Below are 14,348 nucleotides of genomic sequence, written 5' to 3'. Positions count from 1 at the left end.
CGTGGCTGTGTGGCGCCGTGGGTCGCTGTATGGCGCTGTATGTCGCTGTATGGCGCCGTGGGTCGCTGTATGGCGCTGTATGTCGCTGTATGGCGCTATATGGCGCAGGGCGTGGCTGTGTGGCGCCGTGGGTCGCTGTATGGCGCTGTATGGCCCTGAGTAGCGTCCTAGGGCCCCGGGGCGTGGTGACCTGTGTGGCGCCGTATGTCGCTGTTTGGCGCTGTATCCCTTGGGCTGTGCGGGAGGAGCAAGGGTTACGGACCCACGGTATGTAGGTACATCGTAGGTACATCGAAGGCGCGCGTAAAGTTAACAAATAAGCCTCCTATGGGAATGTATTAGTCTATTGTACTCATCTAGCTAGCTTACGTACACAGTCACGTGTGCTGCTGAGGACGGCTGAGGCCATATAACTAGCATCGTGGCCTCCTCCCCCTTTTCGATAGACAATCCTTATAGACGATTATAACACACTAGTTACCTCTATTATCTATGCATGCATGCATTGAGACCTACTAACACCTCTATAGCTAATTCTACATATAATTGATTCTAGCATTTCTGTCTTATATCACGCTATCACCTATCGAAGCAACTGCTGCCCGAATTCGCGTAGAAGGCTAAAGCATCGTTATTATGCTTTCAACGGTAGGCCAGGAGCTTTAACAATGCATTCGCCGGCGGCCGACAATATAACAGCCATATACACGGCTGATATAGCAAATATTTGGCGAGTAGCTGGTTAAAGAGCTGGCCGTGCCGTCCGTCATAGCCGATTATAATGATTAAATGGGCAGTATAGATAGTAGTGGCTATTAGAGCAGGCGAGGGCCCTGGACATAGTTGGCGGGGGGAGTTGGTGGGCACTCGTGTGGTCCTTCTCCTTAAGACTGACTGCTCTTGTGAGAGTCAGCTTCGTGGGCAGCCGAGATAGAATCGTTATACCAACCAACGCGACTAGCGGCACCACCTTATAAAGGAGGTTTTCTAACGTTACGATAAAGACGGCGCCTTAGGGCAGTTATTTCGAGCCGGCGATATATAGTATTGCTAATAATATAACAATAAAGTAGTATACTATAGTATATACTATATAATACGTGATTTCCTATATTATACTAATATAATATGCTCGCCGTTATATTATAACTATATAATATAAGGCTATCTATACTAGCAATATATTACTTATATTATTTATATTATTTAGTAGCTATTCGCCTTTCCGTTCCCGTAATTCGCGCTAATATAATAACGCGTAAAAGAAAACGCGTAAATATAAGTATGTTCGATACATTATTTTTTGTTTAGCGGACCTCTAGGCTATAAAAGTTTCCTATTAGCGCACGGAAACGCGTAAATATATATATAAATCCAGACCTATAGGGTAGCGGCTCGCCGTCTATATACTATTTTCCTCCTTAACCCTGCTTCTCCTACCCTAGGACTTATAAGCAATCTCGATGCCTTAATAATACCTGCCTATTATTTAAATATCGCCGCGATAGGATTCGTTAATATTAGACGAATACTTAGAGATTTCTAGCTTATAGTTATATAATCTAGATAAGACCTAAACTACTTAATGCTAATCGTCGCGAACTCGTATAGCCTCTATAACCCCTTCGGCTACGCTAAGAATATTATAGGTCTTTTCTTATATACTAGACGAGGATATAGAGATAAAATACTATAATTAGCGGACCGGAAAAGAAGAATAGCGCTATAAATACTATAATAAAACGTATTACTATTTTAGTAGAACTACGGCCTTAGCTAAGCACCTTACGGATCCTCCTCTTAACGGTTACGGCCTCTTAAAAGGCGCGCTATAAATAGCTAAAGTTACGAATATATAAACTATTCTTAAGCTAGCTTATATTATAGCTAAAGAATATCCTTAAAAACGCTATTAGCTTAACGATTAATCTAGAGACTTAATCGATCTAGACTAGCTTAAAGCTTTATACGTAAGGTTTATTATATCTTATTCTCTCCTACTTAGGCTTATAAAATACCTAGAATTCTAAGCATTCTTAGCTTACCTTATCGCCGATATCGATACTTAGCTTCTAGATATATATAAGACTATTAAGAAATAGATTATATAGTAGTACGAAGGTTAAAGGGAGAAGGTTAAGTAGCGTATTTAGTTAGTAAAGTTAAAAATCTATATTAGCTACGACCTATAGACTTCCCTTAACTCTTTAGCTATCTTAGGCGTAGTTACTTATTACGTTATAGAAGATAGTTAGTTAGAATACTATATCTTAGCTTTAAAAGACATCGATAGTAAGTATAATAGATATTACCTTACGATAGTAATTTTAAAAGTAGTTAATAACTAAGGGTTTACTTTTAACCTTAGATATTTTATAATAGATAATATAGGCAATAACGATATAATAATAAGATCTCTTTCCCTTAGTAAGTATAGCGTACTATTTCTTCTAACTAGCCTTAATATTTATAGGCCTTCTACGTCGATATAATATCTAATATAATCCTAAATCTTACTAACTCCGCTACTAAGGTTATATTATTAACCTTACCGCTAAAGCTTTCCTCTTTATTACCGATAATAAGAAGCTTTAAGACGACGAACGTAATACGTATAATATAATACTAAAAGAGATTAAGGCATAGCGGAAAAAGGGTCCCCTTAGTAAGCTCTATAACTTTATAGTTTTCGTCTAAAATAGTATTTAGCGTTACTAAAAGTTTCTAGCTATTAGCTATAATTATAAGCTTACGCGAGATAACGATATAAGGTAAAGTTCGTAGTATACTATACTATAAGCGGCTTTATATCTTAAAGGCGTAGTCGAGGGATATTTTAATAAATAGGTAGAAGTAGATTATACTAGAGACGAGCTCTCTCCTAGGGAGTAGGTTATCCTTAAGAAGATTAAGTCTTTCTTAAAGAAGCTTAAAATAATAATAAAGGCCCTTAAGTCGTCGTTTATAACTCTTAATAATATCCTCTTAGCTATAGACTTTATATTAGCGTAATTTAAAGTAGGAAAAGAGGTATATATCGACGATCTAATTATAGTACTAATATATAACTTAGGCTAGGCGAAGATAGATAAGTACTATTATCTTACTAACGAATCGCCTACCTATATCGCTACGATTATACTTTACCCTTTATATAAATAGCACTATATATATAAAAACTAAAAGGAGTAGGCTAACTCGTTAAAGAAGCTAATAGAGATATAGTAGGATAATATTAAATATAGTAAATACTACTTAACTACTAGTAAAATAAGGGTACCCTTAATAGAGGTATTATTAATATAGTTTATATATCTTTATCTTACTAATAGATAATTATAAACCTATAGAGCCGCCTTCTTTATCTAAGGTTCCGTTAATAACTATAAATAAGTTCTTAAATTAAAGAAATAAGCACCTATAACTAGTATATATTATAGACGAGTACGAGCGATATTATAAGTCTAAATAGGTTTATAGGTTTATAAGCGCCCTTATATAGTAGCTAGAGGAAATATAGTAAAAGAACTACCTATACCTAAGTAAAATAGCTATAGATATACTATTAATTCCCGTAATATTTACTAAGCCTAAAAGACTCTTCTCTAGGGCAAAAATAACTATTATAGATTATCGAAATCGACTTAGGAGTAATATAATTAAAGTATTAAAGTACTTAAAGTTATAGTTTAGGATATAGGGTTTTTAAGGTAACGATATTTTAGTAACGATAGTTAAATAATAAGGGTTATATAGGATATATAGGATATATTATTTTACTAGCAATATATTAGGTTACTAGTAATATAATACTATCGGCTAGTATAAGCACCGCTATTAATAGGTTACCTAAAGGATTAAGGGAGGGCTACCTAAAGGATTATTATAAGGCTATATATCGGGGACCTATAAAGACCTTATATATAGGGCTAGTTTAGTGCCTATATAAGTTACCTAAGGGTCCCTCTAACTATAGTATAAATAGGGCCCTATAGCCGCTTCTTTCTAGCTAGATTATATATCTTTATCCTTTCTTATACTGCCCCTACCTTATAAGTACTAGATTAATAGTCTATTAATAGGAGCGTTTTAAAATCTAGAGAAAGTATAGCTTTATTAGTAAACTTTATAATTTCTATATTTAGGTAAATAAAAGTAACTAAAGGCGGGAGTAGCTAAAACGGTATATTTTATAGGCTTACGAGGAAGGCAGTATTAAACTACTCTATACTAAAGTCTTAGTTAACGGCGGAATCCGCTAGAACTCTATATATATAATAATTTAAAGGGCAGTTAAGCTCTATTATATAATTAATCTATTCTTCCTTAACTATTACTATAGTAGCGTAGGGTACGATATTTTATAAGATATACTAACCCTATAAGATTAGATTAACTTATACTATTTTCTTAATATCTTAAAGCCTTTTAAAGATCTAATAAAACGTATAGAGGGCCGAGCTAATAAAGCTAGCCTAGAAGGATTATATAGCTCCCTTTATAAAACAATTAAATTATTTAATATCCTCTTTAAAAAGCTCTAAGAGGCTAGAAGATTTACCGATAACTATCCTAATATAGTTTTAATATATTATTCCTATATAATCGATACTACTTATATTAAGCTAGAAGAGTACTTTAGCCTTACCGATACTACCCTAGCTTATTAATACGCTATTATATTATATCTAGTAAATAAGTTTACTTACTTCGAACTTAAGTAGAGTTATAATAAGTAGTAGATTAATAAGGCAAAGAGTATAGTTTAAGAAGTTTTCGTAGAATATAAAGACGTATATATAGAAGCGGACGCTATAGACTATAAGGAGGCTTCGTCGCTAGCCCTAAGAGAAGTTATCGCTAATAAGGCTAGTAATAATCTCGTCGCCCTTAACCTACTCTAAGAAGCTTATAAACGCTAATAGATACTAGCTAAGCTTATAGCGTTTACTAAAGGAAGAAGGAAAAGAGCGAGACTAACTTCTAAGCTTAATAAGTTTATAGCTAGGAATAATAAGGCTAATTTAGAAGTTAAAGATCCCTTATAATAGTAGATCTATTATATAGTAGACTACTTAGTTCTATCGTAAATAGCTTTCGACTTATTTACTTATCTAGTAATAAGTGCTAAATATAAGCGGGTTTTCTCTTAGACTAAAAAGGTTATTACGGATAAGTAGAATCGCCTTAGCTCTAATATCGTAGTAGCTATTAAATGCTAAAAGTACTTACTTCGATCTAGTATATAATCGTAGTTATACTTAAGGAGTACTTTTTTTCCCCTCGTCCTAAGGTTATAGGCGGATAAGATATAGAGATTACTTAAGTAAATTAGCTCTTAAAGTTAAGTAATATTAACTAACTAAGTAAAGTATAGCTATTTCTTTAAGTAAACTAAGTTAAGTAAATAGATCCTTTAACTAAGTTAAGTAAGGGTATTATTTTCTACTTTACTTAGTTAATAGATATACTAATACTAATATTAAGTTAGTTATTGCCTAATCCCTATTAAACCCTAACTAAGAGACCGCGACTTTCTCTTAAAACTTCTACTATAATTACCGCTTATAATATTAAGACTCCGCTAAGTCCGATACTTTTTCCTTTCTATCCCTAGAAGACCTTATAAAGTTAGAGATAGATACTAACTATTCGATTAACTAAGTATAACCGCCTCTAGCTCTATTAGACCTCCCGCGTTTATCTCTTCCTAACCGCTTTATGCTTAACGTCCGCCTAAGAATATTCTTTAAAGTAATAAACGAAATAATATAATATAATAAGAAATATATTTTATTATCCTTAAACTTAAGTGCGAAAGGCTTAAATAGGATATTCCTTTCTCTTTTTCTTCCCCTTTTTATAAGGATAATTAAGTTAAAACTTCTTTAATATACTCTTTATTTTATTTATATCTATAATTTATAGTACCTATAAATCTTCTAAGCCTTCTACTTACTTAGATATATATTACCTACTTATATCTCTCTTTAACCCTACTATCTCTCTATACCCTTTACGCCTTTATAAAATAAAACCTCTTTTTAGCGGCCTAGCTTACCTCCCCGACGCTTTATCTCGGTTTTACTTATAATAATACTTTACTTCTCTCGCCGTATCTTATATCTCGACCTTACTCTTCTTCCTATCTTCCTCTTACTTTTCTTATCTTCTATCTCTTATCGCTAACTCTCTCTCTCTCTTATCGCTAAATCTTCTCCTATCCTCTTATCGCTAACTTTTATTCCGAAAGGCTTCTTTACGCGAGCCGCGGCTAGCGAGCCTTCCTCTTATTCGTTCCTTAAGGCTCTTTACGCGAGCCCTAACCGGCGAGCCTTTTCCTATTAGCTAACTTTTTACTAATTTTCGATATAAGATCTTTTATAATTAATCGCTAACTCTTTTCGTCCCTCCCTCCTTATTAGTCGCTACCGCCTTATCTTCCTACCTCCCCTTACTAATACTAATACTAATATTTTTCGTTTCGTCCGCTAGTTTTCCTACTATTATTTATATTTAATCTAAAACTCGCCTCCTTTATCTTAGCCCTTTTCGTTCCTACTTTTCCTTCCTTTACGTCTAAGAGTTCCCCCTTATTAGTCGCTGCTGCCTTATACCCTTTTCTTCTTACCCGACCCGGTGTCACGACCCTGGGCGCCGGCGTAGAGCCGCCAGCGCAGAACCTCACCAGTGTCACGTGCCCAAGCAGCATCACGTGCCCACGCGCGACCTCGTGTCTATATAAGGGCCCGCTCGGTCGTGTAGTCTAGTCTTCCTTTCTTGCTCCTTAGCTTTGAGTCTTTGTTCATAGTGCCAATACATCTTTATAGCCGTCAAGGCTCGTATGTGCCTGGCCGTAACACTACTCAAAGCTCAATAAGATCGCTTGCCAGCGATTAAGCAAATAGGCACCGAGCTTTCACGTCACACGCGCCTGACGTAAATCCAGCGCATCCGTTCTGACCGTTCCGACCAAGACTCCGACCACCGACCAAGTGATCCTCAAGGCTGAGATCACGTCCGTTCCGACCAAGACTACGCGTGTGTGTAGCCGTCCGACCAACCGTTCCGACCAAGGGATTCGTCCCGTCTGACCTCCGACCGTCCCTGCTCGTGCAGGCATCTGACCGTGATTCCGCGTGGTATCATTTCCGACACCTATCACCTCGCGACTATGATATCCGAGGAAGCCCTGCCCTCTGATCAGCCTCGCCGTTCCACCCGGCTTGCTGGCCAAGCCACTGAATCCGAAATAGTAGCCATGGCTGCCCCGAGCCCCAAGACGCTCTCATCCGCGAGATGAGGAACAGATTGCGGCCTTAACGGCCCGTCTAAATGAACGCTCTCCGTCTGTTGAATCAAATCGACAGCACCGGGAGCCCTCGACTGCTTTTGCCGGCCCAAATGGCCCGGCCTTCCGACCAACAGGCAAAGCTGCCTGGCCTGTTTTTGCCCCTTCCCAGAGGGCAAGAACCCGAGTACAGCGACGCCGCCAAATCGCGCATCAAGGCCTCCGCGACGTTCTCAGGAAAGAAGGACGAGTTCCATTCCTTCATCCTGAGCATAAAGAACAAATTTGACGAAGACGTGCGAACCTTCCGGACTGAGAACAGCCGGATGGTCTGTCTGTATAACCTGCTCGAGGAAAAGCCCGCCGAGCACTTGAAACCCGCTTCTCCTCTGACACTCGACCCTTCTCTGGAGTGGCAGAGATGATCAAACCCTCGAGTCCGCCTATGGCAATCCGAATGAGCTTTCCGAGGCTCTTGACCGCCTGCAACGCCTCCAGTTTACCGTGAATGGGAAGACCGACATTGTGGACTTCCTTGCGGAATTTGACTACTTAACTGCGACCGGTCGTGTGCCCGAGGACCAGATGAAGCATACCTGTGGCAGCACATCCCGGCCAACCTAGATAACAGCCTCTTGACCAAGACCCGTGACGAGTCCGTGACCTACGAGGTTTTCTGTGGGTTCATTAAGGACGCTGTCCACTGCCAGAAGAGGAGTATGAGGCAGACACAGGACTCCCGCTCTTCCGACCGATCTCGCCGCGCGCCGACTAAGACTGCTCCGACTACCGCCAAGACTCCGAACAAGACCGGCTCGACCCTATCACCTCGCGTGATGCTGGCAGAGCCTTGACCGACGATGAGAAAAGGGTCCATTGGGATAATGGCACCTGCTTTATTTGTGGAAAAACAGGGCACCTCTCTCGCGACTGTCCCGACCGCACCCATGCTGTCTCCCGTGTCGCCTCCGTCCCTGTCCCTGCCAACGACTCTGATCAAGATTCGGAAACGAATAGGACCATCACAAGACTCCTTGATGGTCCCTAAGGTGTCACAGATAGCGAGTAGGTCTAGCAAGTCATTCACTCTGCCAAGTCAAGTCCAAGTGGATGGTGTGAGCTTACCTGCCCGCTCCCTCTGTGATACCGGAGCCGAAACCCGTTTGCTGGTTAGCCCAACCTTCGCCCAGTCCGCCGCCCAAAGACTCGGAGCCCAGATTAAGGAGCTCCGAGTCGGATTCCTCCAAGACTTCCGTGGAAAGCCAGCCGGCTATATCCAGAAACAGCTGGTCGCCACTTTCGTCATCGATGGCCGTTCGTTCGCAAACGAGACATTTGATATAGCTGAGTGTGGCCATGATATCTTTATCGGTCTTTTCTGGATGCGGAGAAGCGCCTCCTGCTTGACTGCGCCGCCCGACAGATCATCTGGCCAGATGATCTTCCTGCCTCGCCAAGTTCTCCCCGACGATCCAGCTCTCGTCAAGCCCCGCTCTCGGGTCGGATCGACCCTAAGATCCAGGCCGACGCTGAGAGGCGGAACCGCCTGCTCGAGAAAGAGGAGAAACGCTACCGGATCCTCCACAAGAACTGGCGCCGCTCTGATCAAGCTCCTCCGGCCTCTGTCCCGACCCGTTACCGACTCCGTCTCCGTCGTTTCAGTCCAAGTCTCCGTCTGCCAAGAAGTCTGTCCGTTTTCAGCTCACGACCGCCCCTGCTACCGACTTCGTCTCCGTCGCCTCGGTCCAAGCCTCCGAAGATCAAGCCCTGATTAACGCCCTGGTCTGCCAAGTAGAGTCTCACGAGAGATTCGAACAGTGGAACGAACTCGAACCGTTGATGCCCGGGATCCAGTCCAGCTCGAGCCAAGCTCCGGCCTTGACCAGACCGTCCCTAGTGCTCGAACCGTTGCTAAAGTCTCCCGGATCAGAAGACCTACCAGGGACAAAGCATTCCGTTCCCTCAGGAGAAGACCCTGAGCATGTTGCTTGTGTCCGTAGTCGTCTACCGCCCCAGCTCACCCATCTAGAGGATTCTTCTCGAAGAAAGAGGCCCACACCCTACCTTCGAGCCGACCCGGTCACGATGTAGTCCTAGAGCTTGAGAAGCCTCTTTCGCCGACAGGACCCCATCGTACCGCACGCCCGTTAAGTATCTGCCTCTAGAGAAAGAGACTGTCGATCACCTCCGGAGATAGACTTCATCGAGCCCGATCCGAGTCCGCACGCCGCATCCGTCCTCTTCGCTCCGAAACCGAACACGACCGCCCGCCGCTTCTGCATCGACTACCGTTGGATGAACGATCATCTTAAAAGTCGCATCACGCCCGCTCCGTCCCTCGAAGGTACTGCTTTCGGTTGCCGTGAAGCTCAACGCTTCACGAAGATCGATGTGATCCAGGCCTTCCACCGTCTCCGCATGGACCCTGACTCCGAGTATTTGACCGCCTTTCGCACCCGTTTCGGAACTTTCCGCTGGAAAGTCCTCCCGTTCGGTCTGAAGGTAGGTCCCGCCTGGTTCCAGCAGTTTATCAACGCGCAGCTTCACGATCTCCTCGACCGGTGCGCCAGCGCCTACGCAGATGACGTCCTGATCTACTCGGATAAAGAAGAAGACCACTGGAAAGACTGTCAAGAAGTGATCTGGCGACTCCATCAGGCCAACCTCCAGGAGACATCAAGAAGTCTAGATTTAACGTGACCAAGGTTGACTACCTCGGCGTTCTGCTTGAAGCCGGTGTGGGCCTTAGTGTCGACCCTCGGAAAGTTCGATCGATACAAGACTGGAAGTTTGAAGACCTCCGAGACCGCACCGCGATCCGATCATTCGTTGGCCTATGCAACTTCATCCGTGTTTTCTGCTACCACGCCTCCGGAGTGGCAGAACCCTTGAACCGGTTGCTTAAGAAGGATGTTGCCTTTGTGATGGGCCCGGAGCAACGCGAAGCATTTGATCAACTCAAGCGCCTGGCTATCGAAGCCCCGGTCCTCGCCTTCTTTAGACCAGAACTGCCGACCCGACTGGAGACCGATGCCTCCCGGAATGCCACAGCTGGTGTTCTATGGCAGGAACAGCCTGATCAGACCTGGAAGCCCGTTGGATTCTTCTCTAAGACCATGACCCCGGCCGAGCGAGCCTACCCAATCCAAGATCGAGCTCCTCGCCGTCGTACAGAGTCTAGAGCACTTCTACCCAGAGCTCTTAGGCCAGAAGTTCGATGTGATCACCGATCACGAAGCCTTAGTCCATTTCTCTACGAAGCGCCTGCTCTCGGTACGACAGATCAGATGGTCCGACTTTCTCGCCCAGTTCGACATCCGTTTCCTCTACCGCCCCGGTCGACTGAACGTAGTCGCCGATGCCCTCTCCAGGAAGACAGCGGAGCTCCCTACCGTAAAGGTCGGGAAGCCGAGGAACGCACGGTGACCCTGATCCCTCCGGAAAGGCTAGGCTTCGCGACCGACTCTCTAGACCCTACGGCCGCCGGCAACCTGCCCCCTCAGAACTTTAGTCCCGAACCTAAGCCTACTAGACCATTAGTTCTGAGGGCCACGAGTGCCCTACAGACCCCAGAAGACCGAGGGATACAGCAGACGCCCGATCAAGACCGCCCAGAACTAGACCCGAACTCGGTCCCGAGGGAGCCGAACTCGTTTCGTTGATCCGCCAGGAGAACCTCCTCCAAGACCTCGGTACCCATGGAACACACCTGGTCGTACCAGCCCAGACCTCAGACAAGCAGACGTTTCTTCAGACCGCGCTCATTCGCGAAGCCCACGAACCCCAGATCTTCGCTCACGCCGGACAGAACAAGGTGATCAAGCTGCTCCAACGAGACTTCTACTGGCCAAGGATGAAGGAGGATATCCGTCGTTATATTCGGAACTGCCACGACTGCCGCCGCAACAAAACCCTCGAGACAAGACCCTGGACTGCTCCATCCACTGCCCGTACCGACCTCTGTTTGGGAGCACGTCGAATGTGACGGGAAGGATATGCCGAAAGACCGTTACGGATATGACTATGTTTGGACCTTCGTCTGCAAGCTAAGCCGGATTATCGCCACGCTCCCAGGAAAGAAAAACGATACGGCAGAAGTCTTAGCTAGCCGCTACTTCCGCTACCTCTATCGTTTCTTCGGTATGCCCTCGTATGGATTTCTGACAACGCTGGACAGTTTATTTCTGCCTTCCTCGCAGAGATTAACCGGCTCACGGGAACGAAGCATCGTCATGGAAGCTCCCTACACCCTCAGACCCAGGGGTGTAGAGTTACAAATCAATACCTAGATCAAAAGCTACGATTCTACGTGACGAAGCATCAAGATAACTGGAGTTCCCTGCTGCCCGCCCTCGACTTCGCCCATAACTCGTCTTGGCACTCTTCCATCGACATGGCACCGTTAAAAGTAGCCTAGGCCGAGATATCCGGAACCCCTGTCACTGCCCCGACTGACAAGACCGCTGCCACCGGACCCGCCGCCAGAGCTAGGGAACTTGTGCAGACCGCCCAGGAAACCCAGGAAGACGCCAGGAATGCTGCCACCGCCGCTCAAGAACGTCAGAAGGAACAGGCTAATAGGAAACGACGACCAACCGACTTTGCCATCGGTGACCGAGTTTTTCTCAGCAGGAAAGGCTTCGCCACGAACGCTCCGACTACTCGGCTAGATAACCAATGGTCAGGTCCGTTCGTAATCCTGGAAGAACGCGGTCATAGCTACGTACTGCAGCTGCCCGAGTCGTACAAAATGAAGAACCTATTCCACGCCGACCGTCTTCGAAAAGCAGCCGATAACCCTTGCCCCAGCAGATCCAGTCACCTCCGCCACCCGAGGAGATCAACGGAGAACCCGAGTGGGAGGTTGATCAAGTCCAGCAGTCTCGAGTAACCGGTAGGAGTCGACGACTGGAATACCAGGTCTTATGGAAGGGATGTGACCCTGATGAGACCTGGTACCCGGCTAGGAATTTCCGTAACGCACCAATGGCATTGAAGATTTTCCACGATGAACATCCGGACGCAGCAGGCCCACCCGTCAACCTGCAATACTGGATCGAATGTGCTGCAGCGGAGGAGGGCTGCGAGGAACGAGACGATGACGACACAGCAGAGAAAGCCGTGAAACCAAGAACCCGCCGCCACGACTGACTACCTTGATACGCATATCAAGGCCTTAGACGGGGGGGTAGTGTCACGACCCTGGGCGCCGGCGTAGAGCCGCCAGCGCAGAACCTCACCAGTGTCACGTGCCCAAGCAGCATCACGTGCCCACGCGCGACCTCGTGTCTATATAAGGGCCCGCTCGGTCGTGTAGTCTAGTCTTCCTTTCTTGCTCCTTAGCTTTGAGTCTTTGTTCATAGTGCCAATACATCTTTATAGCCGTCAAGGCTCGTATGTGCCTGGCCGTAACACCCGGCACCGACGCCCTCCTCTATCTCCCCCTTATTACGTCGCCTAGTCCCTACGCCCTATGCGTAGGTTAATAAGTAGGCCGAATAGATATAGTAGGCGTCTCTTACTATCTATTAGCTAGGCACTTATTTAGCTATAGATAAGTATATAGTCCGCTATATAGGTAGGTCGAGGTAGATACTATCCCCTACCCCTCTTTTAGTAATACCCCTCTTTCGGTAGCGTAAATAAAAAAATCTCTACTAAAACCTATTATTTTTACTTATACCGATTCTAGCTAACTATAAAGATTCTTATAAGCCGTTACCTATAGTCGATAGAGAATTAACCGAATTCTACTTTTTAGTAGTTAAACGCTTCTATAGGGGTCTATAGCTAGTGCGTACCCTATACGCGAAATTACTATCTAGCCTCCTACTATCCTACCCCTACCTTTAGCTTACCCCCCCCTTTAGCTTAGGTAAACAATACTAGCCTTACTAAAAATCCTAAACTTAAACTGCTTATATTCTAATAAAATATTATGATTTAGCCCGAAAGGCGTTCTACTTAGTTAGAAAGAATCGAGCATAAAACCTCCTCTGATTAGCTAATTAGTCTCCCCTATACTTAACTCGTGCGGGAATTAGTCGACCGCGAACGCCACTAAATAAAGGCCTTGGCAATGACCCCTAAGCGTTGACCCCTGAGCGTTGACCAGGTAACTAGCAAGCTCTCTAGGGGCTTTCGATGCAATTCATTTATCGAACTTCTAAACACGATTCTGGCCAAATGAGCCACTTGCCCCGTATTCCTTACACCAGCCTAGATGGCCGCTGCTTCCCTTTCCCGTCGAATCCATTAAACCCACCAGTTTGCTATAGGTATCTAGGTTCACATATCACCGCCGCAGCTGGCCTACCTCTCAATATTCCCCGGCTACCCTGCTTCCGGGAAGTAGTTTAGTTCCCTCCTAATTATTTAGACCCGATCTAACTACTTTAGACAACCGCCCTATCGAGGTCTATTACGGTATTAGACATTGGCCCTTACAAAGCCTCACTTTCCGAGCTATACCTAGCGGTCTAGGTGTTAAGAGGTGGATATATACACGGTTACATGGAGCACGATATACCCTAGGCAGTCCGCAACTGCCGTGCCTATAAGCAAGACCTACCCGAAGTCGAATTTCGAAGCGTAAAGGACACCACTAAGTTTATAGGACAGTGTGCTAGCTATAGGGCACACCGAAAGGAACGGGTAACCAAGTCCAGAGCCGCCGTTGCTGCGATGCGAAATATCGCCTTAAGGCTACCACCACGCAAAGCCACGAAGAGAACTGATTCGCTAGCTAACCTGACGCCTCCAAGGCGGATTGCGCCAACGCCTGCGTCTATGAACGGCTTACAACCTATTGCCACGCCTGCCTTATTCTGTGGCCTGGCCTCCGCACTCTAGGGGCTGCCTAGATCTCTGCTGAGGCCATCTATCCCAAGCGCTGTAGAGGGACCTTCTCCTGTCCCTTCTACCCTTAGCCTGCCAAGGGTAGTTCTGGGCACGCCGATTCCGCAGAACACTCTTCCCGCCACTTCTTCCTTACTGTCACAGGATCATCGTCGCGGCCGTTATACCCGTCAAGGCACTTTCAACCCACGGCCACGGC

The 14,348-nt window shown here is 45.1% G+C and overlaps 1 protein-coding gene across 1 annotated transcript; it reads left to right on the top strand.

Moving 5' to 3' along the window:
• Window positions 1-7,404: 7,404 nt before the first annotated feature.
• HRG_08933 (uncharacterized protein) lies at window positions 7,405-7,716 on the top strand (the record flags this gene model as incomplete). The annotated part of the gene is made up of 1 exon (XM_044867404.1): window positions 7,405-7,716. The coding sequence occupies one exon, from the start codon at window positions 7,405-7,407 to the stop codon at window positions 7,714-7,716; it is 312 nt and encodes a 103-aa protein (XP_044717425.1).
• Between the last annotated feature and the right edge of the window lie 6,632 nt (window positions 7,717-14,348).

Source organism: Hirsutella rhossiliensis (genome assembly GCF_020360975.1).
Source record: "Hirsutella rhossiliensis strain HR02 chromosome Unknown scaffold00011, whole genome shotgun sequence".
Taxonomy (NCBI): domain Eukaryota; kingdom Fungi; phylum Ascomycota; class Sordariomycetes; order Hypocreales; family Ophiocordycipitaceae; genus Hirsutella; species Hirsutella rhossiliensis.
The sequence above is the reverse complement of the archived record's forward strand: the minus strand, read 5'-3'. Positions and strand labels throughout refer to the sequence as shown.